The 27,023-nt window shown below is 37.6% G+C and overlaps 1 protein-coding gene across 2 annotated transcripts in view; it reads left to right on the top strand.

Annotated features, from left to right (window-relative positions):
* Nucleotides 1-12,548, top strand: part of LOC120567762 (protein unc-13 homolog A-like) — a 33,427-nt gene extending 20,879 nt beyond the window's left edge. Inside the window, exons 26-43 of one of the 2 annotated variants that reach the window (XM_039814770.1) lie at nucleotides 147-274; nucleotides 976-1,061; nucleotides 1,214-1,340; nucleotides 1,428-1,524; nucleotides 4,980-5,123; nucleotides 5,220-5,297; nucleotides 5,897-5,974; nucleotides 6,063-6,151; nucleotides 6,263-6,406; nucleotides 7,073-7,196; nucleotides 7,358-7,363; nucleotides 7,847-7,903; nucleotides 8,012-8,092; nucleotides 8,660-8,807; nucleotides 9,233-9,289; nucleotides 10,039-10,125; nucleotides 10,217-10,373; nucleotides 11,432-12,548. In XM_039814770.1, coding sequence (XP_039670704.1) covers nucleotides 147-274; nucleotides 976-1,061; nucleotides 1,214-1,340; nucleotides 1,428-1,524; nucleotides 4,980-5,123; nucleotides 5,220-5,297; nucleotides 5,897-5,974; nucleotides 6,063-6,151; nucleotides 6,263-6,406; nucleotides 7,073-7,196; nucleotides 7,358-7,363; nucleotides 7,847-7,903; nucleotides 8,012-8,092; nucleotides 8,660-8,807; nucleotides 9,233-9,289; nucleotides 10,039-10,125; nucleotides 10,217-10,373; nucleotides 11,432-11,720 — 1,977 coding nt within the window. In that variant the 3' untranslated portion in view covers nucleotides 11,721-12,548. The remainder of the gene's footprint in view (nucleotides 1-146; nucleotides 275-975; nucleotides 1,062-1,213; nucleotides 1,341-1,427; nucleotides 1,525-4,979; nucleotides 5,124-5,219; nucleotides 5,298-5,896; nucleotides 5,975-6,062; nucleotides 6,152-6,262; nucleotides 6,407-7,072; nucleotides 7,197-7,357; nucleotides 7,364-7,846; nucleotides 7,904-8,011; nucleotides 8,093-8,659; nucleotides 8,808-9,232; nucleotides 9,290-10,038; nucleotides 10,126-10,216; nucleotides 10,374-11,431) is intronic. The other variant, XM_039814771.1, reaches the window with a different exon arrangement.
* The last annotated feature ends 14,475 nt before the right edge of the window (nucleotides 12,549-27,023 follow it).

Raw genomic sequence — 27,023 nt, 5'->3', positions numbered from 1 at the left:
GTGTGTGTGTGTGTGTGTGTGTGTGTGTGTGTGAAGCCTTTGCATTATTCCTGCTCTTTAGTGCCGCTACTGTGCTCTCACTGCAATGAAATTCTTGATGGATGCAGCTATTACGAAATGAATCCATAACCTCTTTCTGTCTCCAGTCGAAGGCAGTCCCTCCAGATGAACAGGGTCCCAGTATCAAAAACCTGGACTTCTGGTCCAAACTCATCACTCTCATCGTCTCCATCATAGAGGAGGACAAAAACTCCTACACTCCTTGCCTTAATCAGTGAGTCTCTTGCATAACATTAGCCTTATTTCTCAAATTTTGCATGCAGAGGCAGTCCTGGAACTTTATATTCCAGTTTGGGGGAAAAAACTAAGGCTTTATGACGTAATAGCTGTATGGGATTTGTTTAAAGAGAAAAAGCAAAGCAATTATGAGGAGAGGAGTGTCCAGGAGTGTCAGAAGAAAACAGTCAAACAAACAGCATTTGTTTGTTTTAAAGGTGTGCCCTGTCAGTTCCAAATGGAAAGTAAAACAAATGTACTTACTGAATATCAAACTGTAAAAACAACAACAATATCTTATTATCTTTGTATTAAAATGCTGTGTATGTCTGTACTTGCAATGTGTACTGACAGTAAACCCTTAGCCTCTGTGTAGACAGACAAGTTATTCCTGTACACCAGCTGCTTTGGTGGGTGGGGGATTTGGATCATGCTACTTTTTAAAAATGTTAATTTAATGCTTATGATTATGAATTTAAATTGACTTATTGGCTTTGTTTTGTGAGACAATGAGGATAATAGTGTAATCATGTTAGTTTTTATTTTCTCTGGTGCATTTTCTGTTAATGGCAGCTACAAAAATACAGAGGAAACACTGATGGAGTAACATAAAAAATGAGGCTGGGTTATCTTGTTAAATAATGAAGTTCCATTACTGGATACCTAGCTGGATTTAAGTCTGAGTACTGCCTCTCATAGGTTTCCCCAGGAACTGAATGTGGGCAAGATCAGCGCCGAGGTCATGTGGAATATGTTTGCACAAGATATGAAATACGCCATGGAGGGTAGGTGTTTACGTGTATTGTTGGGATGAGGGGAGGTCATGGGCCTGGACATAAGAGGAGTCATTAGTTTGTGCCAGGAGTGTGTTTTTATGTATGGAAAACGATTGGTGAAGTAGGACTTTCCTCATTCTTTGTTTCTCTTTGATATTCAGAGCATGAAAAGAACCGCCTGTGTAAAAGTGCAGATTATATGAATTTGCACTTCAAGGTGAAGTGGCTCTACAACGAGTACTGCAAGGAGCTGACCACTTTTCAGAAGCACGTACCTGAATATCCAGCGTAAGTGTCTTATAAACAGCATCTACACTTTTCCTCCTACATCTACCAATTAGCTCATATTGACTCTGCTTGTTCCTTGTTCTGCAGCTGGTTTGAACCATTTGTCATCATGTGGTTGGACGAGAATGAAGAAGTGTCCAGAGATTTTCTGCATGGAGCCCTGGAGAGGGACAAAAAAGACGGGGTAACTGTTTTCATCTGCATCCTTTATATGTAAAATGTTAGCCTACTTGCATGCTAACAAGTGTTGTCACAAAAGAAACCACAGTCTGTTGCTACACAACCTCTAAATACGAGACTACACCAACAATTACTAGTTTTCGAATCCTTAGTTGTAGATTCCCGGTTGAAGTTGCTTACCTAATTCTTATATAAAGGACTAATTTTGATATTTTGGGAATTTGCTTTCTGGTCAAGATTTACGTATATTAGAAGATTGGTACCACTCACAAGTCTGTACCGTATGAAGCTACCATCAGCAGCTGGCTAACTTAGCTTAGCATAAAGACGGGGGGAGACAGCTAGCCTGGCTCTGTCCAAAGGTAGTCTCAGAAATTCTTTGGTAGTCTATATCCACGACCTTCCACTTCCGGGATTGCCCTGTTGTTGCCGGAAATTCCGCGGTATGTCCTTTTTTTCGACGGGGTTTCTTTGTGTTGGAATTCTGAACACCGGTGGATTTCTGAGGACTATGGTTAACTGCTCAGATCTCTGCAGGGTAAATCCAGACAGCTAGCTAGACTATCTGTTGAATCTGAGTTTTCTGTTGCACGACTAAAACAACTTTTGAACCTTCCCCCAAAACAAGTTCCTTCCTGAGGCTATTTATGAGTGGCACACCACTCATGACGATTTTGATTGGTTTAAAGAAATTCCAATAAACCAGAGCCAGTTTTTCTCCGCTATGTGGACTAGCCAGACCCTCCTCTGCAGCTCTGAAGCGGTGTGGAGGAAGGTCTGGCAAAGAGAGACTAGTCCAAAGGCAGGGGTGGATTGGCCATCTGGCAATTCTGGCAAATGCCAGAGGAGCCGGACCAGATTTTCTTTTTAATATACAAATAAATAATAATAAATAAAGTCGACCAACCCAATCAGAGGTTACTCAAATTGGGACATTCAGTCAAAATCAAGCATGTCACCTGAGGTGATCATGCTGCTCTGGGGGACCGGCTGCGCAGTGAGAAGCCGCTGCTGACGGGTGCAGAGCTTCACCGGAGCTCCGACTGCTACTGTATCTAAATTGACACAGTTTCATTACCGGTTAAAAATGTCTCGTCATGTTAAATAGTAGTCTAATTCGTTTGTACAGTTGGTTTTAACGCCTGATGCGAAGTGTAGGCCTATAGGAGTACACATGAAAACCCTGAACAACTATGTAGGTCAAACTCTGCAATTAATCCGCGGTTAACATGTATGCATGAACTGTGGTGGTCCATTACACTGTAGGCTATATTCAACATCTCTGATCATTTTTGATCAATAGAATGTAGAAAACATTACACTTCACAACGTTTTGTATCCATAACATGATTGTGTTATTGTACAATTTAGCAGTAAAAGCAGTAGCCTCTGTAAGTCAACCCATTGAAGTCTTTTCCTGGGGGACGACTCCCAGACCCCCACCTCCACCGCATATATGTTCCCCAAAAGGCCAATTCTGAGCAAGGAAAAACCCTGAAGTATAATCACAGATAGCCATAAAAACATATTTAAATTGCAGAGTTACAGAGTTAAAAAAGATGAAAAGATAGAGAACCAGACAGACAATATGTACGGCGTCAACATAGAGAAACACGGACAATCGAAGAAGACAGACCGTGACAACAAAGAACAACATACTGTAGAGAATGACAGTAACAGCATACAAACTGCTTAAAGGTACTCTAAGCGATGTCGCACGTTTTTTAGGCTACAACATTTTTTGTCACATACAGCAAACATCTCCTCACTATCCGCTAGTTGCCGGTCCCCTGAACACACTGTAAAAAACGTGGTCTTTGTAGACAGCCTAGGGTCCACACACGCCAACAAAAACAAGACCATGCAAACATACACAAATTGTGTTCCAGTGTTCAGTGTTCAATAACGGACAAGAAGGATATGGGGGGGGAGGTGGGGGGTCAGTGCGCTGAAGCACAGAAGGGAGGGAATGGGATGAGGAGGAGGGAGGAGCGAGCTAGTCTTTGTTTTGTTTGTAAATACTTTGAACGTCAACAAGAAGTAATGTCACCCAACATCGCTTAGAGCACCTTTTAAATAGGCAGTATGTGTAAATGTGTTATAAACATAATTACACAAAAGTAGTAAGCATTGTATTCCAGTTACTTACATTAAATGTTTAAAAATCTGTTACATAAGGTACTGCTTATAATATTTCATCATCTGTACACAAATGTAATTAGTGAATGCACGTGTCTGTGGGTGGGGCTGCATGGGCGTGGTAATGTGGGCTGGTGTGGCTACAGTGCCAGTCTGCCCCTGTCCAAAGGCAACAATATCTGCCTGCCAGCACATCTAAAGCTCACTAATGAAAATTTTATTTTTCATTTGCTGAATCCATACAAAAAGTAGAAAAAGAACACTGGTTTTATTGATGGTGCCTGATTATTTCTTGGTAAGGTGAGCGACTTCCTGGAGTTTGTTTCCAGTCTTTGTGCCAGCAAGCCTAACAGGCTGATGACAGCAGCTTCAGATTTACAGGACAGACACTACAGTACTATCTTCTTATCTAACTTTCGGAACTAAAGGAAATAATCGTATTACCCAAAATGTCTTAACTGTTTCTTTAACAAACAATGTCAGCTTACTCTAGCAAAGTGTGTACGAAAAAAAAAAATTTGAGGAAAGAGTTTTGAAAAAAAGAAAAGAAACAGGCAGTCATGTGAGACTTAAGTTTGACTATTTTCATATTCAACAATCACATTTTGCTGAGGCAGTAATAAAATACAGTATGAAAGCTAAATTTGACTTCCTACTTGCAGCATCCCCCCCCCCCCAAAAAGAAATTATACAATATATAATTTTATTCAGGACAGTTCACACCATGTCTCCTGACTCAGCACATTCCAGGCTGAGAAGAACGTGTTGAAGGCCTCAAGGCAATCAATAATGACTCAATACCGAAGGCAAATGAAAAAAAAACTTCACTGCGGATTAGTGCAGATGCTATAGCACCAGTCGATGTACACTCACACAAACATATCACACTCAGTCTCGCTCGCGCCTACACATTCACACAGCAGGAAGCTCGATTCAAAGCAGCTGAAAATTCTCCTAGCTCACATGTCAGGACTCCTCTGGGTCCAATTACTGTCGCCAGAGGCAGCTTCTGCATTCCTGTGTCAGCGAAAACAGCAGTCCCTAGGCCCATTCACATACCATAACACTATTCACTAATGGCCACTCTGTTAATGAGGGCCCTGCATCACTCTCATCCAAATCACCTCACAAATATTTTCGTCACAGTCACGTGCAGCTGAACAGGGGTCAGTTTCATTGTCCTTGATGTGCAACAGTGCTGTGAACTTCTCCCACAGGTAGCCCTCACTTTCAGTGTTAGTCACGCTCAGATCACAGTGCTGCAGCATCAGCACCACAAAACAGCTTCTCACACTTTCCCCCTTTCTTCTCGTTCTGTAGTTCCAGGTCACATCAGAGCACGCTTTGTTCTCCTGCTCAGTGGTGGACGTGTTCTCTCAGCTCAATCAGAGCTTTGAAATCATCCGCAAACTGGAGTGTCCCGACCCTCAGATCGTTGGCAACTACATGAAAAGATTCGCCAAGGTGATTTTTACATGCTAATGCTCTCACATGTCTTTACTTGAGTAGTCGCTCTTAATGCAATATATTTCTCACTGTAGGTGTGTTTCTTTCTCTTAGACCATTGGCAATGTCCTGCTGTCTTACGCTGACATCATTGCAAAGGACTTTCCAAATCATGTCAAGAAGGAGAAAGTGGTAGGTGTTAAAGATCTTCTAGAGTAGAAGACATAACAGTGTATAAAATATTTGCCACAAGAAGGTACCAGATGGAAATTTGTGTCAGCAGAATAAACAGCAATGACTGATTTAATAGTTTAATTTGAACTCCATCAAGAGCATTGGTGTATGTGGTCAGGTTGATTAATTCTACCACAATAAACTGCTCTTCAGTGTTACAGCCGTGCCTAGAATGCAGTGTTTCAAAGTGAATTAGGGCTGTGTAATTAGCTGAATGTAGTGTAGGCTCGGGGGAAAGTAGGCTGCTCTCCCAGAGAGGGCCCCCAAAGGAGCAGTAATTACTGAAAGCTCCTGCTTCTCGTGCCCTTTATCACCAAGAGTTCTTTTCGCCAAAAAAAGCAATAAAAAAGTTAGGAGGACAATCCTTGATTGATTACAATAAAACGCTGGGAGCAGACAGAAAAGGGATTGAGATGTGTGTGTGTGTGTGTGTGTGTGTCTGTGTGTGTGTCTGTGTGTGTGTCTGTGTGTGTGTGTGTGTGTGTGTGTGTGTGTGTGTGTGTGTGTGTGTGTGTGTGTGTGTGTGTGTGTAATGATTTTTCTCTTTCTCCCCTCAGCCATGTATCATCATCAATAACATCCAGCAGCTCAGAGTTCAGTTGGAGAAGATGTTTGAGGCCATGGGAGGCAAAAATGTGAGTTTCATGACATGCTGTTATTTTTGTGATTGTGCTACAGTACTATAACATGGCTCTTGTATTCATCCCATGTGTCTTCTTGCAGCTCAATCTGGAGGCTAGTGACTTCCTCAAGGAGCTGCAGAACAAACTCAACAGTGTTATGGACGACCTCAGCCGCATCTTTGCTGTCAGGTGTGTGTTAGTCTATTGCATTCCTGTGTGGAACTAAGAGATTCTGAAACCAGTTTCTCCTGCTGATTTCACAGTCTGTTTACAGCTTGTTTATTGTGTTTGGTAATGCAGTTTCCAGCCCCAGATCGAGGACAACGTGAGGCAAATGGGAGACATCCTAGCCCAGGTTAAAGGTCAGACCGTTCCAGCCAATGGCAGCGTGGTTCAGGAGGCTGACAATGTCCTGCAGCCCATCATGGACTTCCTGGACAGCAAGTACGGCTGGATATCAAACATCAATACTGTTTAGGAATGAACTGAAATGTATCTCATTGAATGTTTGGTCAGATTCTTAGTCTTGGTGAGTCTTTCTTTAATCAGATTTTTTTTTTTTTAATCAAGATCATTATTTTACACTTTTTAAAGGTATAGTTCTTGAATGGCTTCTACTTAGACAACATTCAATATTTTGTTAAATGAGCAAATGATGTGGCCAGGTTAACTCAGTTGGTAGAGCAGGCGCATATATGTAGAGGATTACTCCTCGACACAGCGGCTGGGGGTTCGACTCCGACCTGCGTCCCTTTGCTGCGTGTCATTCCCCCTCTCTCTCCCTTTTCATGTCTTCATCTGTCCTGTGGAAATAAAGTCCTAAAAATGCCCCAAAAAATAATAAAAAAAAAAAAAAAGATATGTAGAAAAAAATACATTTTCTTCAAACTAAGCAACTGAAAAAAGTTTTGTTTTGATACTGAAACTAAAGTATCATTCTGACACTGGTGTCAAAAAACGTCAAGTCTCACAAGTGAGTTATATATTGTTTGCACCTTTATGAATGTTACCATGGCCTCAACAGGCACACACACTATAAATATATTAAAATGTGTGTTTTAGTGCTGCCTTCCTGTCTGTCAGTTGAGATTGTGTGTTTTTGTGTTTCAGCCTGTCGCTGTTTGCTAAGATCTGTGAGAAGACCGTGCTGAAGAGAGTGTTGAAGGAGCTGTGGAAACTAGTTATGAACACAATGGAAAAAACTATTGTGCTTCCAACGCTCACTGACCAGACGGTATGTAATAAAAAAACATATTCACTCCTATTTTCTTCACCTTTTTCTTTTTCTTTGCTTCTGAATTGCGATGCTTTTCATTGCTGTGTTCCACTGCGATTGTACATTAAGCCATCTATCCTGCCATTGCCCCATTCTCTCTCCCTTTCTTCCTTTCTTAGGTTATTGTAAGTATGCATATATATATGTGTGTGTGTGTGTGTGTGTGTGTGTGTGTGTGTGTGTGTGTGTGTGTGTGTGTGTGTGTGTGTGTGTGTGTGTGTGTGTGTTTGTGTGTGTGTGCAGCCTCTGTCAGCATGAAGGAGCCTTGTCTTTTGTTTGTTTTTTACAATTCTTTCTGCATTAAACCTGATTTTAAACATTTCCTGCCCATGAGTCCCTGCGATACTGACTGACTGGACACCAAAGCATTAAAACCTCCTTTTCTCCCAAGATGTAGTTTGTTTATTCTGAATGTTTGTTTAATGTTTGTTTGTATAGATTTGTAGTTTTACTCTTTCCCCCTCACTCTTCAAACTCATTTCTTGTATCTGCAGCTGTCTGTCCTCACTAAACCTCCTGAACTCACCTTTCCCTCAACTGCATATCTCTCAAACACAGCCTTTTGTTTCTCTCCTCTACTTACTTGTCTGTCCATCTCTCCATGACAGGGCACTCAGATGATCTTCAACGCTGCTAAGGAGTTGGGCCAGCTTTCCAAGCTCAAGGTGATGAAAATAGAAGGCAGCAAACAAAACGAATTTATGAAAAATATAGATTACATTTTAACAGGAACTGTTGTATGGACTGAGTCCTTTGTTTTATCTGTCCTACAGGAGCACATGGGGCGAGAGGAGGCCAAAGCTCTGAGTCCTAAACAGTGTGCAGTAATAGAGCTGGCACTGGACACTATTAAGGTATAGTATGCTGTGTCACACAACGAGAACTTTTTTGTTTTTCTTCTGTATTTTATGTTCTGTGAAACAAACTAAAATAAACTAAACTAGAACAGCTGGCAGGGAAATTGGTTCTCTTGATTCTTGCTTTTACAATATTTTAGTTTGGTCTGTCTTTGCTTAAAATGAAGAAATACTAATCTATGGGTTCAGGATCAGGGAAAATGGGATGCTCTTTAACCCTACAATGTGGTTTATACTGATTATCTTTTTTACAAAGCATTTGCAGCTTTAGCTCTCGTCACTCATCCCTCGTCTTTTATGTACATGTTTATCTTTCTTCAAAACATGTAACTTTGAACATAATGTTTGGTGTAGATTAGTGCAGGTTTAGAGGTGTTTGAGATGCCAAACCAGCTTCAAACCACGATGCCTTTTGCTCCATAGCGCCAGGACTGACATAGTTTTGTCACATTTTTCCCACTTAGAGCGCTCTGTGTCCTCCCCTCTGTCTATCTTGCTGCATGTTTGCTTGCTGTCAACCCATCTACTGTACAATACATGTTTCATGTCACACCTGTTATGCAGCAATACTTCCATGCCGGTGGTGTGGGCCTGAAGAAGACGTTCTTGGAAAAGAGTCCCGACCTGCAGTCTCTGCGCTATGCCTTGTCTCTGTACACCCAGGCCACAGACAAGCTAATCAGGAAGTTTGTCCTCTCACAGAGCGCTCAGGGTACGACTTAAAAACTGCAACACACACACACACAGCAGGTTCAAGCAATTTCACACAAAAAAGCTTTCTTTTACACTTAAAAAAAACTCAGCTGCTCAGAAATTGAAATTATGAAATTTAAGAATTTAAGAATTAGTGCTTACAGCGTTGTAAGAAAATGTTTAATTCATTGATACTGGTTTTAGTTATAACAGTATAACTTGAAATGCCCACGGATGGATTTTAGATGAGCAGAAAACGAGAATGATAAATACTTTTAAATGTCTTGCTCATGATGCCTTAGATGTCTAGGTATTTAAACCATCAGCCATAACACTTTCATTTGCAGTATTTAAACAAGTTAAATACATGCTTTCCTCCTGTTGTACTAATGAACACTTTTTTTGCCATCTTCTAATGCTGACTTTTTTCTGTCTCCTCTTCAGTCCACGGAGGGAAAGGCCTCAGGTGCACGGCAAACGAAGACACACCGCCAGAGAAAGGTACGTGTCAACGGTGTTATGGAAAATCTGCATGTCCCCCACAGCAACCTGCAGCAGCTCAGACTTGTACTCAGACATCACACGTGTGATCAAACCAGTCAGAAACCAAAGATAACCCGAGACAGTAGGCAGTCTTAGCCCTTGGCACTCTGCTTCTTCTTGGTTTTTCTTCCTTTTTATCAGCTGACTAAGAAAAAACATGACTCATGCATAGGACTATTTGTGGTAGATGAAGCTTTGTATATATGTAGAATGCACACAGAATTATAATGTCCAAATCAGCCAACCAGGTAAGAGCTTGAATGGAAAAACTGCAGTGACTCGAGATCAAGGAGATTCTGGGATATGCAAGACATGATGAATAAAAGAGCAAGTCCTGCATAGATTGTGTCAGCTGATGAAAAGCTCCAGATTTTTGTGTTGCAGTTTGGGTTTTTTCAGTTTCAGTTTCAACTTATTTTTCCTTTTTCTTCACTGTGAAAGTTAAGAACAAATTAGGAGCCATCATTGTGTTACAGTTTACCATTTGCAGCTGGCACAAAATCTGCATTACCCAGCCAAGTCCTGCTCCTCTGAATATCATGGAGAAATGTGTGTGTGTGTGTTGTGTGGTTTTTGTATGTTTAGTTCACAATCTGCTGATGCATCCTAATTCTTCAAGTCATATATCCCAGCTGTGCTACATTGTGGCCATCCAAAGACAAATGGGCACACAATGGACTGAGTAATTACTGAGCATGTCTTTACAGCATCTGGAGTGGATGCAGTCGGCGAGGTGGTCATGTGCGTGGACATTTTACCCCAACCTAATGGAGAGCATAAGATCAGTGTCAAAGGTAAAAAGAGCAGAGCAGATTGCCCTGCTGTCCCAATGTTCTTGCCTTCTCCTACCTTTCTTCTTTAACTTCTCCTACGTTCATCCTCCAGTGGTGGCTGCTAATGACCTGAAATGGAAAGCGCAGGGCTTCAGGCCCTTCGTGGAGGTCTACATCATCGGCCCTCACCTCAGCGACAAGAAGAGGAAATTTGCCACCAAGTCAAAGAACAACACCTGGTCACCCAAGTTCAATGAGAGCTTCCAGTAGTGAGTGTCACCCGTTTCTGCTGGATTTGATTGTCTTTGTTGTTGATTTTCCCTTTGTTTTACATGATGAGTTGAGTTAACTTGTAGTGCAACAGGACATACAGGACAACATGCAAGCCAGCATGCTAACAAAACCATCATACTATAAATAGACATATTGAAATACAAGAAATACCATAAATTAATACAGAGAAGACAATCCGAGAAAAACAACATGTATGTTTACCGTTGAAGCGTTGAATAGTGTCAGGCTATGTACTTTATAACTTTGTGCCAGGTGATTTAAAACTGCAAGGTTAATTGTATAGCTCATGGGTCAGCAACCTGACCAATGCAAATGGCACACTAGCAATAAGTATGCAAGAGTGTTTTTGGAAATGTCGTCTGTTACAGCCATTGGCAGGAGCACAGCCTGTAATTTACAGTAGTTTAATAGATTTTTTTTTCCCCATCTGCATTCCAAAATAACCCGCCCTACTCTGCTGGCTAGTACTCTGGCTACTTGTTGCCTTCTTCACAGAATGCAGCGCAAAGGAAAAAAATAACACTGCCTGGATGGGCTCGGTAGATAATGTCAGGCTTAAAGCTATAGTGCGTAGTTTCTGTCTCCCCCATGAGGAATTCTAAGTAATGACAACAACACTGTCGCGCACCCTCACCCCCACCCCTCCTCCACGCAGTTGCTAGTATGCAAGAAGGACACGGAGGATTAAAAAAAACATGAGGGACTCTTCAAAAGAAGTAATTATCTTCACTCGAGCTTCTGCGCGTTAAAGTCACCGGATAACACAATCTTCTGAACATAGCCATACTGAGAAATACAGAAAGAGTTGTGTGGAGCTGATAGTCTGAATTAGCTTCGTAGCAACTCATTTGGCAATGGGTTGAATGTAACAGACGTTCATTAATATCAAAAAGTTACGCACTAAAGCTTTAAAGCTGATATGGCACACTGAGTAATAAAAACATTTCAAAACGGCATTTACATGTACTGGAAGAGTTCAAACTCCACACACAGACGTGAAGTAAAACATGGCTATGATTTTGTCTTGTTCCAGCTCCTTGGGCACTGAGGTGGGTCCAGAGAGCTACGAGCTGCAGGTGTGTGTGAAGGACTACTGCTTTGCCAGAGAGGACCGCACGGTGGGCATAGCCGTGGTGCAGGTGAAGGACATTGCCAGCAAGGGCAGCGTCACCTGCTGGATGCCGCTGGGCAGACGTGTCCACATGGACGAGACGGGCCTGACGGTGCTGCGCATCCTGTCTCAGCGCAACAACGACGACGTGGCGAAAGAGTTTGTCAAGCTCAAGTCGGACCAGCGCTCGGCTGAGGAGGGCCGCAGCTGAGGCAGGCGGAGAGAGCGAGGACACACACACACGTGTGCACAAAACCACCAGAGACCTAATATTATGCGCACATATAGTAGTCACGCCTACATAGACAACCATGTGCAATACACAAGCACACACATGAAAATGATCTATTGTACATATATCTGCATACATTATGCAACATTTACATTGCAATGCTATCAATGCAAACATGGAGGAATACGTTTATTAATATTCATAGGCTATTTAATTTTGAACATTTCAGCTGCTTCACTCAAAGCTCTCAGTTTAGGGTTCGCCTCAAATAAGCAAGCACTTCCTCCTCACTCAATCTTTCCCATAACACATCACACCTTTTATACGCTGTACATTTAGATGTGATATAATGCAGCGCAGAACTAAACCATGTCCATAGTTTGAGGACGACCACTTTGCACTTTTGCTTCTCTGTGTCTTCAGAAGAGCAGTCCTTGCCTAGCTGTCCGTCCGTCTGTCTGTCCGCTTGCCTGCCTGACTGTGTGTCGTTCTTCCAGTCCCCCCCCCCAGCTCCTCGTCTCCCCTCCTCGTCGTTTGCTGTGCGTAGTCTTGCCATGGTGTGATGTGTTGTGTTGGTTGGAGTTCAGGCACAGATCTAAGATCAGCCCCCTTTTTGCCCAAAAGTCCAAATAGAGATTTAAAAAAAAACACTGACCTTAGATCAGTGTCCAGGGGCAACGTCACCGCTAGTCTGTCCTGTAATGTACTAACTTCCTGCATGTTGACCCCAGGAACACTGTGATTCACTTTGCTGTAACCATAACAACCGTTCCCCCCCTCCCACATAAAAGATGGGTGCCTCCAAAATTTTCCCTGTGTGAGCATGGTGCATATACTGTATAACTCTGGTACAATAAGGTTTTATAATAATGACCTGACTTACAGCCATTATCATGGAGAAAACACACCGGCAGTGGAAACACGCTGAGCTTGATATGTGATGTGTTGATAGAGACAAAGGTTGTGGCCACAATGTGCATTTTCTTTCTTCTTTTTCTTTTTAACTTTTCCTGCGTCACATCATGACAAACGGAGCAATACCCCAGTGTCTAACACATCTACACCCCCCAGAGTGCACATTAACTCCAAAAAGGGCTACAGGATCAGTGGACTGGGTCAGTTTACGCACTAATACATACTGTCCACGCTTCTGTTGGCAAATTGACCACAAGGTGTCCCCCCACGTGCTCCCCTGTCTACCTGCTCTGCCATGGAAACACCGCCCCCACTGCAGACACTCCGATTCAGAAAGTCTTTTAAGAGGGACACTGTGGAGGAAGCCCAAAGGACACGCGATGCTGAAGGACTCTTTCCTCGTGATCGCCTGCACACGTACCTAAACTTATCTCTTTAAGGCAATAGTGGTTTGTTTGTATGTTCACGGAACCTCGTGGTTTTTACAAAGAACAAACCCCCTGTTCAAACTGCTGTGTGTTTTTGTTATTGTGTGCGTGTGTGCGCGCGTTAGCGCGTGTGTCTGTGTGTGCGTGTGTGCGTGCGCTGAATGTCACACCTGGCAAAATGAGCTCCGAGATTGTGAGCAATATATTGTATCTTCATACCCTTAATGGATGCGCTGTCGATATAAATACAGGAGCAACAACTGCAATATCCACATCCAAGGAATGGGAAACTTGTGAATTTGTTTTAATTTTTTTTTTATTTATGGTATCATAAAATCCCCATTCCTGTTGGAAGTGTGTCAGCTTTTTCTGTTTGTTTTGGATAAGAAAGAAAGAGTTTTGTCCTTGAATTCCTATTTGCCTTTAGGACCAAATTTGCACGAACCAGAGCTCTTGTTATTGTTGTTTGTTTTTTTTCAAAAATAGAAGCCATCTGAGTCACCGCCAAGCATTTATGTTGTATAAGTTTTAGTCTTGTCACGTGTGTTATTGAACCCCTTTATCTTACACTGCAAAAAAAAAAAGGTGAGCAAACCCTCACAGTCCTAGTCGGGCTGTGCTTGTAGTCTGTTTATGATGTCAGTTACAGTGAGGTTTTCCTGTCGCTGTCTCTGCTGGCCTGTCTCACGTGTTGTCTTTGCTAAATACTGTCGCATTCTACCAAAAACAAAGCTTCTGCATGGTATTGATCCTCAGCAGAGCTTTCTTTCTATGATTAAAGGGACAGTTAAATCCAAAAACACAACTAGCATGGGGACACCGCCTCATGCCTTTTAATTTTAGGCGTCCAAATTACATTTAAATAAAAGGATCATTTTGGGGGAACTAGCCTCTTAAAAGGAGCTTTGACCCCTATTTAACACACAGTGCAGTTACATTGTTTTTATGTGTTGAATAATCCCGGGGCTCAAGACTAAACTTGACATGTCAGGTTGTAGCTGAAAAAGCAACACAAAAAATAACTTTAATCTGATCACCCAGTTTGGGGCTCGTCGATTGCCTGCTTCATGTATGTACGCACACACACACACACACACACACACCACTGCACACCTACACACACATCTACACACCAATCTCTGCTCAAGCACAAAAGGGTACATGTAAGAAGACACACATGCATGCATGCACGTCGACACATCTCTGTGGAGACAAGTGACGCCCACCCTGTGAATAAAATCGACTTACAATTGCATGATGGGAAACTTTATCGTGCCAGCACGTGTCTTTTTGATGTGACTTTTTATTTTTCTTGTTTTATTTTATTTTTTTATTGATTTCCAAAGCTATGTTAAGTCATCGATGTTTTGTTTCAAAAAGGCTTGTGAATACGTCATCTGTAACCAAAATGAATGTGAACACAGAACTCGCATGAGAGAATTATTTTCTACTAAGTATGTTTCTAATTTGTTTCTTATCGTTATTGAATGTTCTTTAATGAGGATGAAGTGGAACTGGAATGCAGCCTGATTGCGATCTGCTTCCTATTAAAAGGACATTTGTGTCACGATTTCAACGTGTGCTTTATTGTTCAACCTGTGGTACCTGAGAATCACATTAATAATAATAACACTTTAATAATTATTCAATTTCAGAATACATATGTCTAATATACCGTTGCCATAAAAAATAATAAATCTGCAAAGAATAAGTAAATAAATGTATTTATATAAAGAGGAATAAAAAAATAATAAATAAGTAAATACATGTGGAAGTATAAAGAGGAAAAAATAAAAGAATAAATAAGTAAATAAATGTGGCAATATAAAGACAAAATATAAAAGAATAATTATAAGCATTTTCACATTTATTTCTGTATATATTTTAAATATATATATTTTTTTACTGTATATTTAAAAATGTATTTATTGTTATGTTATATCACTTTATTTTTCCTTATTTTTGTCATTATTGCTTTTGCTAGTCACATTTTTTTTTATTCACTTATTTATTCTTTTATAGATATATTCTTTTTATTGCACTCCAATTACTCCATGAGTAGCGGCCTGCAAAGCGAGAAGTTATGAAAATTTGTACATTTTAAAAAGTGTTTCAACAGATGCTGTAACAGGCTGTTATATTGACACAAACCTTCAGCTAAACAACCGGCTTCCACTTCAGGGAGCGCTCAGTCTGTTCTCCTGTGACCTCTGACCTCTGTCAGAAATGCTTTCTGGTGCTCCCGGGGAGGTCATTGTAGTGATACCACCGATTGTTTAGGCTTTTTCCAGACTTCTTCAATGGGAAGTTTACTAAGGCTCTTTCAGTTCATCTCAGATAGATATACTATACTATGACTTTTTACCATTTTTTCAACATACAATACTATCAACATTTTTGTAATACTATCTCGCCTTTTTTATATACTATACTATAACTTATTTTCGACATTCTATCCTGTCTTTTTTTGGACAGACTATATTATGGCCTTTTATCTCCTTTTTTAATCTTTTCCTACATACTATACTATGACTTTTGTATCACTTTTATTAGATATGCTATACTATGACTTTTTTGACATACTTTACTATGACTTTTTTATCGACATACTATTTTTTTTTTGCATTTTAGGCCTTTATTTGATAGGCAGCTTAGACATGAAAGGGGAGAGAAAGGGAGAATGACATGCAGAAAAGGGCCACAGGTCGGAACTGAACCGGCAGCCGCTGCAGCAAGGGCTAAGACTCTGTACTTCGGGCGCACACTACCAGGTGAGCTACTTTTTGATAAAATATACCATGACTTTTTTTTATCATTTTTTTCAACCCACTATACTATGACTTTTGTATATATATATATATTATACTATGACTATTTTATCACTTTTTTACATATTATGACATTTGGTAGTACTATACTATGACTTTTCTTTTTTCGACATACCATTCTCTGACTTTTCTTTTTTCGACATACCATTCTATTACTTTTTAATGGAATTTTTTCGACATACAAATATATTTTTGAAATAATTTATTTAATGGTATTGTGACTCATTGGATCGCACTGCTGCAACTAGCAGTAGCAAGTAGGACCTGTAGGCTCTGACCCTCGGATCGATTCCCATTCTTCTCGGCTTCCAGACTTTCTTTTACATACTGTACTATGACTTTTTGACATACTGTACTAAGACTTCTTTCACTTTTTTTTTTACATACTATACTATAACTTTTAATCATACTATACATTTACTTTTAATGACTTTTTTCACAAACTATTCCATGACATTGTATCACTTTTTTGACACTTTTTTCTATGACTTTTTCATGACTTTTTCATCATGCTATACTATGACTTATTTCCACATACTAAAACATATCTTCTGTGTCAGGTCAGATAGCTTAGAGGGATAAGCGAGTTATTGAAAAACTAAAGGTTGAGTGTTCAAGTCAGTAAGCCTTGAGATCCTGTACACTGAGTGCAAGGTCACATAGCTTAGAGGGATAAGAGAATGATTGGAAAACTGAAGGTTACGTGTACAAGTCTACATGTCTCGTTGAGTATTGATCTGATACACTGAAGATAAAGAGACAAATATACCAAAAACAAAGCCTTTGTCACAGGTCAGATAGCTTAGAGGATTAAGAGAATCCTTGGAAGAAAGAAGGTTGAGTGTTCAAGTCTTGCATCTCTGAGTAGGTTCTGAGGTCAGATACACTAAAGAGACAAATATCCCAAAAACAATGTTTTTATCACAGGTCAGGTAGCTTAGAGGATTAAGAGAATGAATGGAAGACAGATGGTTATGTGTTCAAGTCCTACATGTCTCAGTAAGTTCTGAGGTCCTAAATATAATATATAAGTGAAAGTTACATGTGATGAAAACATGAATGTGTGTCAGGTGCAATAGCTTTGGGTTACAAGAGAATAATTGCAGACAGAAGGGTGGTTATTCAAATCCTGTATGGTGCAAGTGGTTTCAATATACAGTAATCAAGAATACAAAAAGATGTAGAGAAAAGTTGTGTTTCTTTCACTCTTCTTTTCGACATGCTGTACTATGCTCTTTTATCACTTTTTTCAACATACTATACTATGACTTTTTTATCACTTTTTTCAACATATTATACTATTACTCTTATCACTTTTTTTGAAATGCTATACTATGACTTTTTTATCACTTTTTTCAACATATTATACTATTACTCTTATCAGTTTTTTTGAAATGCTATAATATGACTTTTTTATCACTTCTTTCGACATACTATACTATGACTTTTTTAATCACTTTTTTCGACATACTATACTATGACTTTTTTAATCACTTTTTTCGACATACTGTTCTATAACATTTTTATCACTGTTTGACATACTATACTATGACTTTTTTATCACTTTTTTTCAACGTACTATACTATGACTATTGTCGACATACTAAACCATGACGTTTTTATCACTTTTTCCGACATACTATACTACGACTTTTTTATCACTTTTTTTGTTATATTATACTATGCCTTTTTCAATATACTGTTCTATAACTTTTTTATCACTATTTTTGACATATTATACCAGTACTTTTTATCACTATTTTTGACATACCATACTATGACTTTTTATCACTTTTTTCGACATGCTATACTATGACTATTTTATCACATTTGTAGACATACTATACTATGAATATTTAACACTTTTTTCGATTTACTATACTAAGACTTTTTTCAGCACTTTTTGTTGACATACTATACTATGACTCTTTTATCACTATTTTCGACATACTATACTATGACTTTTTTTGACATACTATACTAGACTTTTAATCACATTTTTGACAAACTATACTATTACTCTTTTATCACTTTTTTCGACATACTATACTATGACTTTTTTATCACTTTTTTCAACATACTATACTATGACTTTTTTATCACTTTTTTCAACATACTATACTATGACTTTTTTCAACATACTATACTATGACTTTTTTATCACTTTTTTCAACATACTATACTATGACTTTTTTCGACGTACTATACAATGACTTTTTTATCACTTTTTTCAACATACTATACTATGACTTTTTTCACTTTTGTTGACATGCTATACTATTACTGTTATCACTTTTTTTACATGATATACTATGACTCTTTTATCACTTTTTTTGACATACTATACTGTGACTTTTTATAACTCTTTTCGACATACTATACTATGACTTTTTTATCACTTTTTTCAACATACTATACTATGACTTTTTTCGACATACTATACTATGACTTTTTATCACTTTTTTCAACATACTATACTATGACTTTTTTCGACGTACTATACTATGACTTTTTTATCACTTTTTTCAACATACTATACTATGACTTTTTTCGACGTACTATACTATGACTTTTTTATCACTTTTTTGACATACTATACTGTGACTTTTTATCACTTTTTTCGACATACTATACTATGACTTTTTTATCACTTTTTTCAACATACTATACTATGACTTTTTTCGACGTACTATACTATGACTTTTTTATCACTTTTTTCAACATACTATACTATGACTTTTTTCGACATACTATACTATGACTTTTTTATCACTTTTTTCAACATACTATACTATGACTTTTTTCGACATACTATACTATGACTTTTTTATCACTTTTTTCAACATACTATACTATGACTTTTTTCACTTTTGTTGACATGCTATACTATTACTGTTATCACTTTTTTTACATGATATACTATGACTGTTTTATCACTTTTTTTGACATACTATAATATGACTTTTTTCGACATACTATACTATGACTTTTTCGACGTACTATACTATGACTTATTTATCACTTTTTTCAACATACTATACTATTACTCTTATGACTTCTTTCGACATACTATACTATGACTTTTTAATCACTTTTTCGACATACTATACTATGACTTTTTTTATCAGTTTTTTCGACATACTATACTATGACTTTTTTATCAGTTTTTTCGACATACTATACTATGACTTTTTATCACTTTTTTCAACATACTATACTATGACTTTTAATCACTTTTTTAGACATACTATACTATGACTTTTAATCACATTTTTCAACATACTATACTATGACTTTTAATCACTTTTTTCGACATACTATACTATGACTTTTAATCACATTTTTCGACATTTTATACTATTACTCTTTTATCACTTTTTTCGACATACTATGACTTTTTTATCACTTCTTTCGACATACTATACTATGACTTTTTTCGACATACTATACTATGACTTTTTTATCACTTTTTTCGACATACTATACTATGACTTTTTTATCACTTCTTTCGACATACTATACTATGACTTTTTTCGACATACTATACTATGACTTTTTTATCACTTTTTTCGACATACTATACTATGACTTTTTATCACTTTTTTCGATATACTATACTATGACTTTTTATCACTTCTTTCGACATACTATACTATGACTTTTTTATCACTTTTTTCGATATACTATACTATGACTTTTTATCACTTCTTTCGACATACTATACTATGACTTTTTTATCACTTTTTTCGATGTACTATACTATGACTTTTTTCACTTTTGTTGACATACTATACTATGACTTTTTTATCACTTTTTTCGACATACTATACTATGACTTTTTTTTCACTTTTTTCGACATACTATACTATGACTTTTTTATCACTTTTTTCGACATACTATACTATGACTTTTTTATCACTATTTTCGATATACTATACTATGACTTTTTATCACTTCTTTCGACATACTATACTATGACTTTTTTATCACTTTTTTCGACATACTATACTATGACTTTTTTCACATTTGTAAACGTACTATACTATGAATACATAATACTTTTTTCGATATACTATACTAAGACTTTTTTCAGCACTTTTTGTTGACATACTATACTATGACTCTTTTATCACTGTTTTCGATATACTATCCTATGACTTTTTTTGACATGCTATACTATGACTATTTTATCACTTTTTTAGACATACTATACTATGACTTTTAATCACATTTTTCGACATACTATACTATGACTTTTAATCACATTTTTCGACATATTATACTATTACTCTTTTATCACTTTTTCCAACATACTATACTATGACTTTTTTCGACATACTATACTATGACTTTTTTATCACTTTTTTCGACATACTATACTATGACTTTTTTATCACTTTTTTCGACATACTATACTATGACTTTTTTCGACATACTATACTATGACTTTTTTATCACTTTTTTCGACATACTATACTATGACTTTTTTATCACTTTTTTCGATATACTATACTATGACTTTTTATCACTTCTTTCGACATACTATACTATGACTTTTTTATCACTTTTTTCGACGTACTATACTATGACTTTTTTCACTTTTGTTGACATGCTATACTATTACTGTTATCACTTTTTTCGACATACTATACTATGACTTTTTTCGACATACTATACTATGACTTTTTTCGACATACTATACTATGACTTTTTTATCACTTTTTTCAACAGACTATACTATGACTTTTTTCGACATACTATACTATGACTATTTTTGAAATGCCATACTATGACTTTTTTATCACTTTTTCAACATACTATACTATGACTTTTTTCGACATACTATACTATGACTTTTTTTATCACTTTTTTCAATATACTATACTATGACTTTTTTCACTTTTGTTGACATGCTATACTATTACTGTTATCACTTTTTTTTACACGATACACTATGACTCTTTTATCACTTTTTTTGACATACTATACTATGACTCTTTTATCACTATTTTCGACATACTATACTATGACTTTTTTTGACATACTATACTAGACTTTTAATCACATTTTTCGACAAACTATACTATTACTCTTTTATCACTTTTTTTTACATACTATACTATGACTTTTTATCACTCTTTTCGACATACTATACTATGACTTTTTTATCACTTTTTTTACATACTATACTATGACTTTTTATCCCTTTATCACTGTCTGTGTTTGGGGTGGGATAAGGGAACAATGATTTTAGATCTTTATGACTTTATGTATCTGTATTATATGTAATATATATATGTACTGTAAATACTTTATTTTTATTTTAATGCGCCATCTACCTGCCCTGGTACCACGGGCGGAAATTAGCAATTTGCTACAACCTGGCACAAGACATCTATTAATGTTCTTTGTGCATTGTCCCTGTTCAAATAAATAAATTACAATTACAATTACTTTTTTTGACATACTATACTATGACTTTTTATCACTCTTTTCGACATACTATACTATGACTTTTTTATCATTTTTTTTGACATACTATACAATGACTTTTTTCGACATACTATACTATGACTTTTTACGTACTATACTATGACTTATTACTATTACTCTTATCACTTCTTTCGACATACTATACTATGACTTTTTTCAACATACTATACTATGACTCTTTTCGACATACTATACTATGACTTTTTCGACATACTATACTATGACTTTTTCAACCTACTATACAATGACTTTTTTATCACTTTTTTCAACATATTACTCATCACTTTTTTGACATACTATACTATGACTTTTTTATCACTTCTTTTGACATACTATACTATGACTTTTTATCACTCTTTTCGACATACTATATTATGACTTTTTTCGACATGCTACACTATGACTTTTTTATCACTTTTTTCGACATACCATACTATGACTTTTTTCAACATACTATACTATGACTTTTTTCGACAAACTATACTATGACTCTTTTCGACATGCTATACTATGACTTTTATCACTTTTTTCAACATACTATACTATGACTTTTTTCGACAAACTATACTATGACTCTTTTCGACATGCTATACTATGACTTTTATCACTTTTTTCAACATATTACTCTTATCACTTTTTTGACATACTATACTATGACTTTTTTATCACTTCTTTTGACATACTATGACTTTTTTATCACTTCTTTTGACATACTATACTATGACTTTTTTATCACTTTTTTCAACATATTACTCTTATCACTTTTTTGACATTCTATACTATGACTATTTTTGAAATGCCATACTATGGCTTTTTTATCACTTTTTTCGACATACTATACTATGACTATTTTCGACATACTATACAATGACTTTTTTTTTTATCACTTTTTTAAACATACTATTATTTTTGGCATTTTAGGCCTTTATTTGATAGGCAGCTTAGACATGACAGGGGAGAGACAGTGGAAATGAGCTACAGCAAAGGGCTACTGGTCGGATTTGAATCTGCGGCAGATGCAGCAAGGACTAAGACTCTTGCACACGCTACCATGTGAGCTACTTTTTTATAATTCTTCAACATACTATACTATGATTTTTTCATCACCTTCTTCAAGGTACTATAGTATGACTTTTTTACCATTTTGTTCAATTTTCCCTTTTCGTGACTAGTTTTGATGTACTATATACTATGACTTTTTTTGTGACATACTATATTATGCCTTTTTATTCCCTTTTTTATGATTTTTCGACATGCTTTACTATTCCTTTTTTGAAATATTCCACTTTTGTTTAATAAACGATTGGTATTATTCAACATTTCAATGAAATTCGTACTAATTAATCCATTCCCACTTTTACAACTATTCTCACTACCTCACTTTCTTTTTACGCAATTATGCCAGCAATCCAGTTTAGCTTTTCAACATTTTCTGCAGGGACTGCATTTTGTATATATTTCTTTATTTTTACTATAATGTAAGACAAGTAGCTAAATTTAATATTTAAGAAGCTGGGACCGCTTTATATTCAGCAATTTTACTTATAAAATGGCTTTCCAATTCCAAATGAGTCTACATTGAAATGTCTGTTTCGTTTTGTTTCAGCTCTATTCAAGTTCTTAAAATGTCAGAAAACCGTGAAAGAGTTCCACCAAAAACTGACATCCTTACTTTGCTTGTTTTGTCAGGCTAGCACTGAATTCCTAGAAAATCCTCACAATTTAGAAGCTTTAACTTAAAAAAAAAGCACTTTTGCTTGATAAAGACTTAAAACACTAATTAAAATGGTTTAATTTACTATTGACTAATCATTTCAGCATTGCTTCTGACAATACATTTCTTCTAAAGCTACACCAAAATCTATTTCAGTTTTAGATCCAGGCTCATGCCAAGGTTCCATAGATTTTCTAAAGAATTTAATTGACGTTTGGTCTCAGACAAACACTCCTGAACTGCAGACTTCAGTCCCAGCAGTATTGATGCTTGTATCTGCTGCAGGTGTGTCTGTACTGCCACCATGTGGCAGAGAGACAGTTGCTCCAGTCTGCTGCACATTTCCACTCTAAACAGGCCAGTAATAAAGACACCAGACACAAGTTCTTATTTTTACAGTAAAAAAATGAAACCAAAAACAAGACTTTATTAAAGAAGCATAAAAAATAAAACTCTTGATACATTTCTCATAACCGTCAAGTCAGTTCAAATTATACGATTATACAATTTTTTTCTGGCTCACGGTTAAAAGGTCCATAAACTTTCAAATAAAATATATTTCAATTTTAAAATTTCTTCAATAATTTTCTCATTTTGTTATAAATTGCCTATATGTAGTACACAGAAAATAAGGAAAAAAAAATATGGAAAATAAAAATAAATTTGAAGTAATAAAAAGGGTCACATTATTGTCTGGGATATTTAGGTAAGCAAATAAATTGTAAAAAATAAAATGTGTAAAAAGTTTTTTTTTTTTTATCTTAAAAATTATTAGCTAATGCCAGGTGGCTTAAAGACATGCAGATGGTTAACTTACAAATAATGATACATGTTCTTTAGAAACTACACTTGTCTTAAATAAGTAATTTCACTTTTGAAAACAAGATCCCAATGATTGTATTCAGGGTATATACACACTCAGGTCAGGCCTGAAACCTAGTTTGCCAACAGTTTACATTTTGGTTCTGCATACAAAGAGATTTAAAGCAAAAAATAGGAGAGCGGCGGTTTGAGGGGTGTCCGTCACCCCTTACTGGCGTGGCTCTCTTCTCACCCCCATCTAATCACAAAAAAAGGCCAGAGGTCACTGGCTAGCATGCCTCAGGAAACCCTGTTTTCAAACCTTTAGGAAGGAAATGGGGGAGGGGATAAGTTCGGCTAAAAAACAAAAAAAAAAAAATTCAGCAGTCAATTGGAAAAATGTTGTACCTTTTTAAACAGTTAAACTACTGTACATTAAACCCTAACATTCTCTCATTGGCCAGAAACATCCCAGTGCAACACCAGAGTTTACATGAGACCTATCTGTTAAATACAACACGTTTAATTCCTTCAACACATCGACTTGGACAGTTTGAAGAAGGGCTTTAAGACTGGCCTCAACAGACTTACACGACAGATCTGTTTCTTTCGGACGTGTTCGCGGCCCTGCATCGGTTCCCAGTGTGCACGAGTAAGAGACAAAATGGTGGGTTGCCAGTTTCGACGAGAATGTGAACGGGCTCGTCAGGCCTGTACAGTGCCCTGCAGAAGTTTAGTCTGAGAACTAAGAGGCCTCTCACTACCAACTGGGTTTGTTCATCGCTGTGTTTCAGTAGGGAGTTGCACCAAAGCACCATGGGAAAGTCTTCACAAAGACTACCGGTTCAGCTCCTGGGCAGATTTTTCCTACTCGTGTGTGACACAGGAATTAATGCACTGCTGCGCTCAACCAGGACAGCGGCTTATTAGATTCCTCTGTGCAGCTGCTGCCCTCTTCACCTAAAGTAGCAAACGAACAGTCAGACAGCAAATAAGTTTCACATCATACTGGCTGGAGCACCAAAGCACAGCAGCAACTGCCCATCCTCGCCAATAATTTCCTCAAGTAGTTACCCTTCCCCCCCCCCCCCTCGATATTAAAACCCTACAACCTGTCCTGATCTGAGACTTCGTCCAGAGAGGAGGACACACTGTGACTGCAACGCCCTCCTACGCTCTACTGGCAGGATCTGAATGTGATGACTGTGTAGGGACAGTTAGAAAATATAATTTAAAAAAACAACAACAACAAGCAAAACATTCTGCAGCTGCTGGGATTTGAACACAAGGAGTGTCTGGAAGCCCTGGATGACCTAGCTACTAGCTGCCATAAAAGAAGAAGTTCTACCTACTGCGCGTGAGCCTGAAAATGTGATCATGTGTCTGTGCAGTCAGAGGAAGCCCTTGGGAATTAGGTGTGTCATTTTTTTGTTTTTAAATTGTATTGTCATGGCTTGTCTCATTCTATGAGCTGATTCCATGTATTTATAATAAAAAAAAAAGGGCCACCAACGGCAACCGTGTACCATCGCACCAAATCATACGTACAGTATTAACACTATAAGAGGCAGAAACTCACACTGAATTCTTTAAAAACCACGAAACAGAAAACAGGATGCAACCGCCTTATCGGGAGTTACCCAGCAATGCTATGAAAACATAGGACAAATCTCAAACAACTAACCATATAGTGCACCACATTTGGCCAGGAGTACAGCGCTATATGGGTATATCTGAGAGAGTGCCATACAGCTTGGCTGTGAGAGTGGGGTGGAAGACCAAAACTACCAAAACAAAAACAGTAAGAGCCGTTTCTTTCTTATTTTTTTTTTTTCCTTCATTTTAGAGGGGCTGGGAGTTACAGTGAAAAAAAAAAAAAAAAAAAAAAAAGGTTAAATCGAGCCCCTTGTTATTGTTTCATATGGGAGGAGCAACTGTCTCTCCGTAACCTTATTGGACAAAACATTCAGATGTGACATCAGAAAAGCCCTATCTTATCCTAGAGTTCAAAATATGTCTGCGAGCCACACACTTGACAGTCAAGAGTCAAAAACTAGTAGAAAACGCTAAAACGAGCCGATCGCAGTGTAACAGACAGGATGTGAGGAGGAAAAGGTCCTGGTGTGGATGGATCTGCGCAAAGTCCTCCTGTAAGACGGTGAGCGGGAAGTGAAGGAGAGGGGCAGCAGACAGAAACCAGGCCTTCTCATGGTGAGGGCACATAATGATGCCAACGTGGAAACAGCATGAGCGGGCATTACACGCGGGCATCGGGCATCGGGCACACACACACACACACACACACACACACACACACACACACACACACACACACACACACACACACACACACACACACACACACACACACACACACACACACACACACACACACACACACACACACACACACACACACACACACACACACACACACACGAGATGTAAAGGGATTGTCAGGCAGCCCAAATGTACAGAGAACTGACCTCAGACACATTCCTACAGTATCACTAATGGTATGTTTCTCACTTATTAAAAAAGGATAATTAATGTGAATCAATGCGGCAGCCACATTTCAAATGTGGGGCATCCAAATTCATCCATCATGTTATTGAATTCGATCAGGAAGTAAGGAGGTGTCTATTAATAGCATTCTTTTGTCATTACTGACGGCAAAAAAATGCATGGCAATGAGAAGCATGAAGTCATCCTTAGGAGGTCCCTCGGCTCTATTGTTTTCAGATAGGCGCCTGACTAAATGCGGACATTATAAAAAAAAAAATAAAAAAAAGTTCAGAGCGTACAGAAAAATAGCAACCCCGCCGCTCCATGTCAAACAACAGCATGAGTGAGAGCAAGGGGAGAAAGCATAGGGGTTTGTTGGAACGGTTTTGTGTCCTGTCAAGAACGTTAAAATAAGGAGTAGAAAAGTGCAGGCCTCATTGACAGCTTCATCGAAAAATATCTGTTAAGTACAAAAGTGTCAAAACGAAAGGCTGTGAGAGAGAAAGCAGGCAGAGATCTGAAGAAGCCAGAATGAAGAAATGTCGAGACGGACCGGCAGCAGTGCAGGCTGCTGCCGGTCAAAATGAAGGCCTGAAGA

Source organism: Perca fluviatilis, chromosome 11 (assembly GCF_010015445.1).
Source record: "Perca fluviatilis chromosome 11, GENO_Pfluv_1.0, whole genome shotgun sequence".
NCBI lineage: Eukaryota > Metazoa > Chordata > Actinopteri > Perciformes > Percidae > Perca > Perca fluviatilis.
Note: the sequence above shows the minus strand (reverse complement) of the source record. Positions and strands in the feature narration are given on the sequence as shown.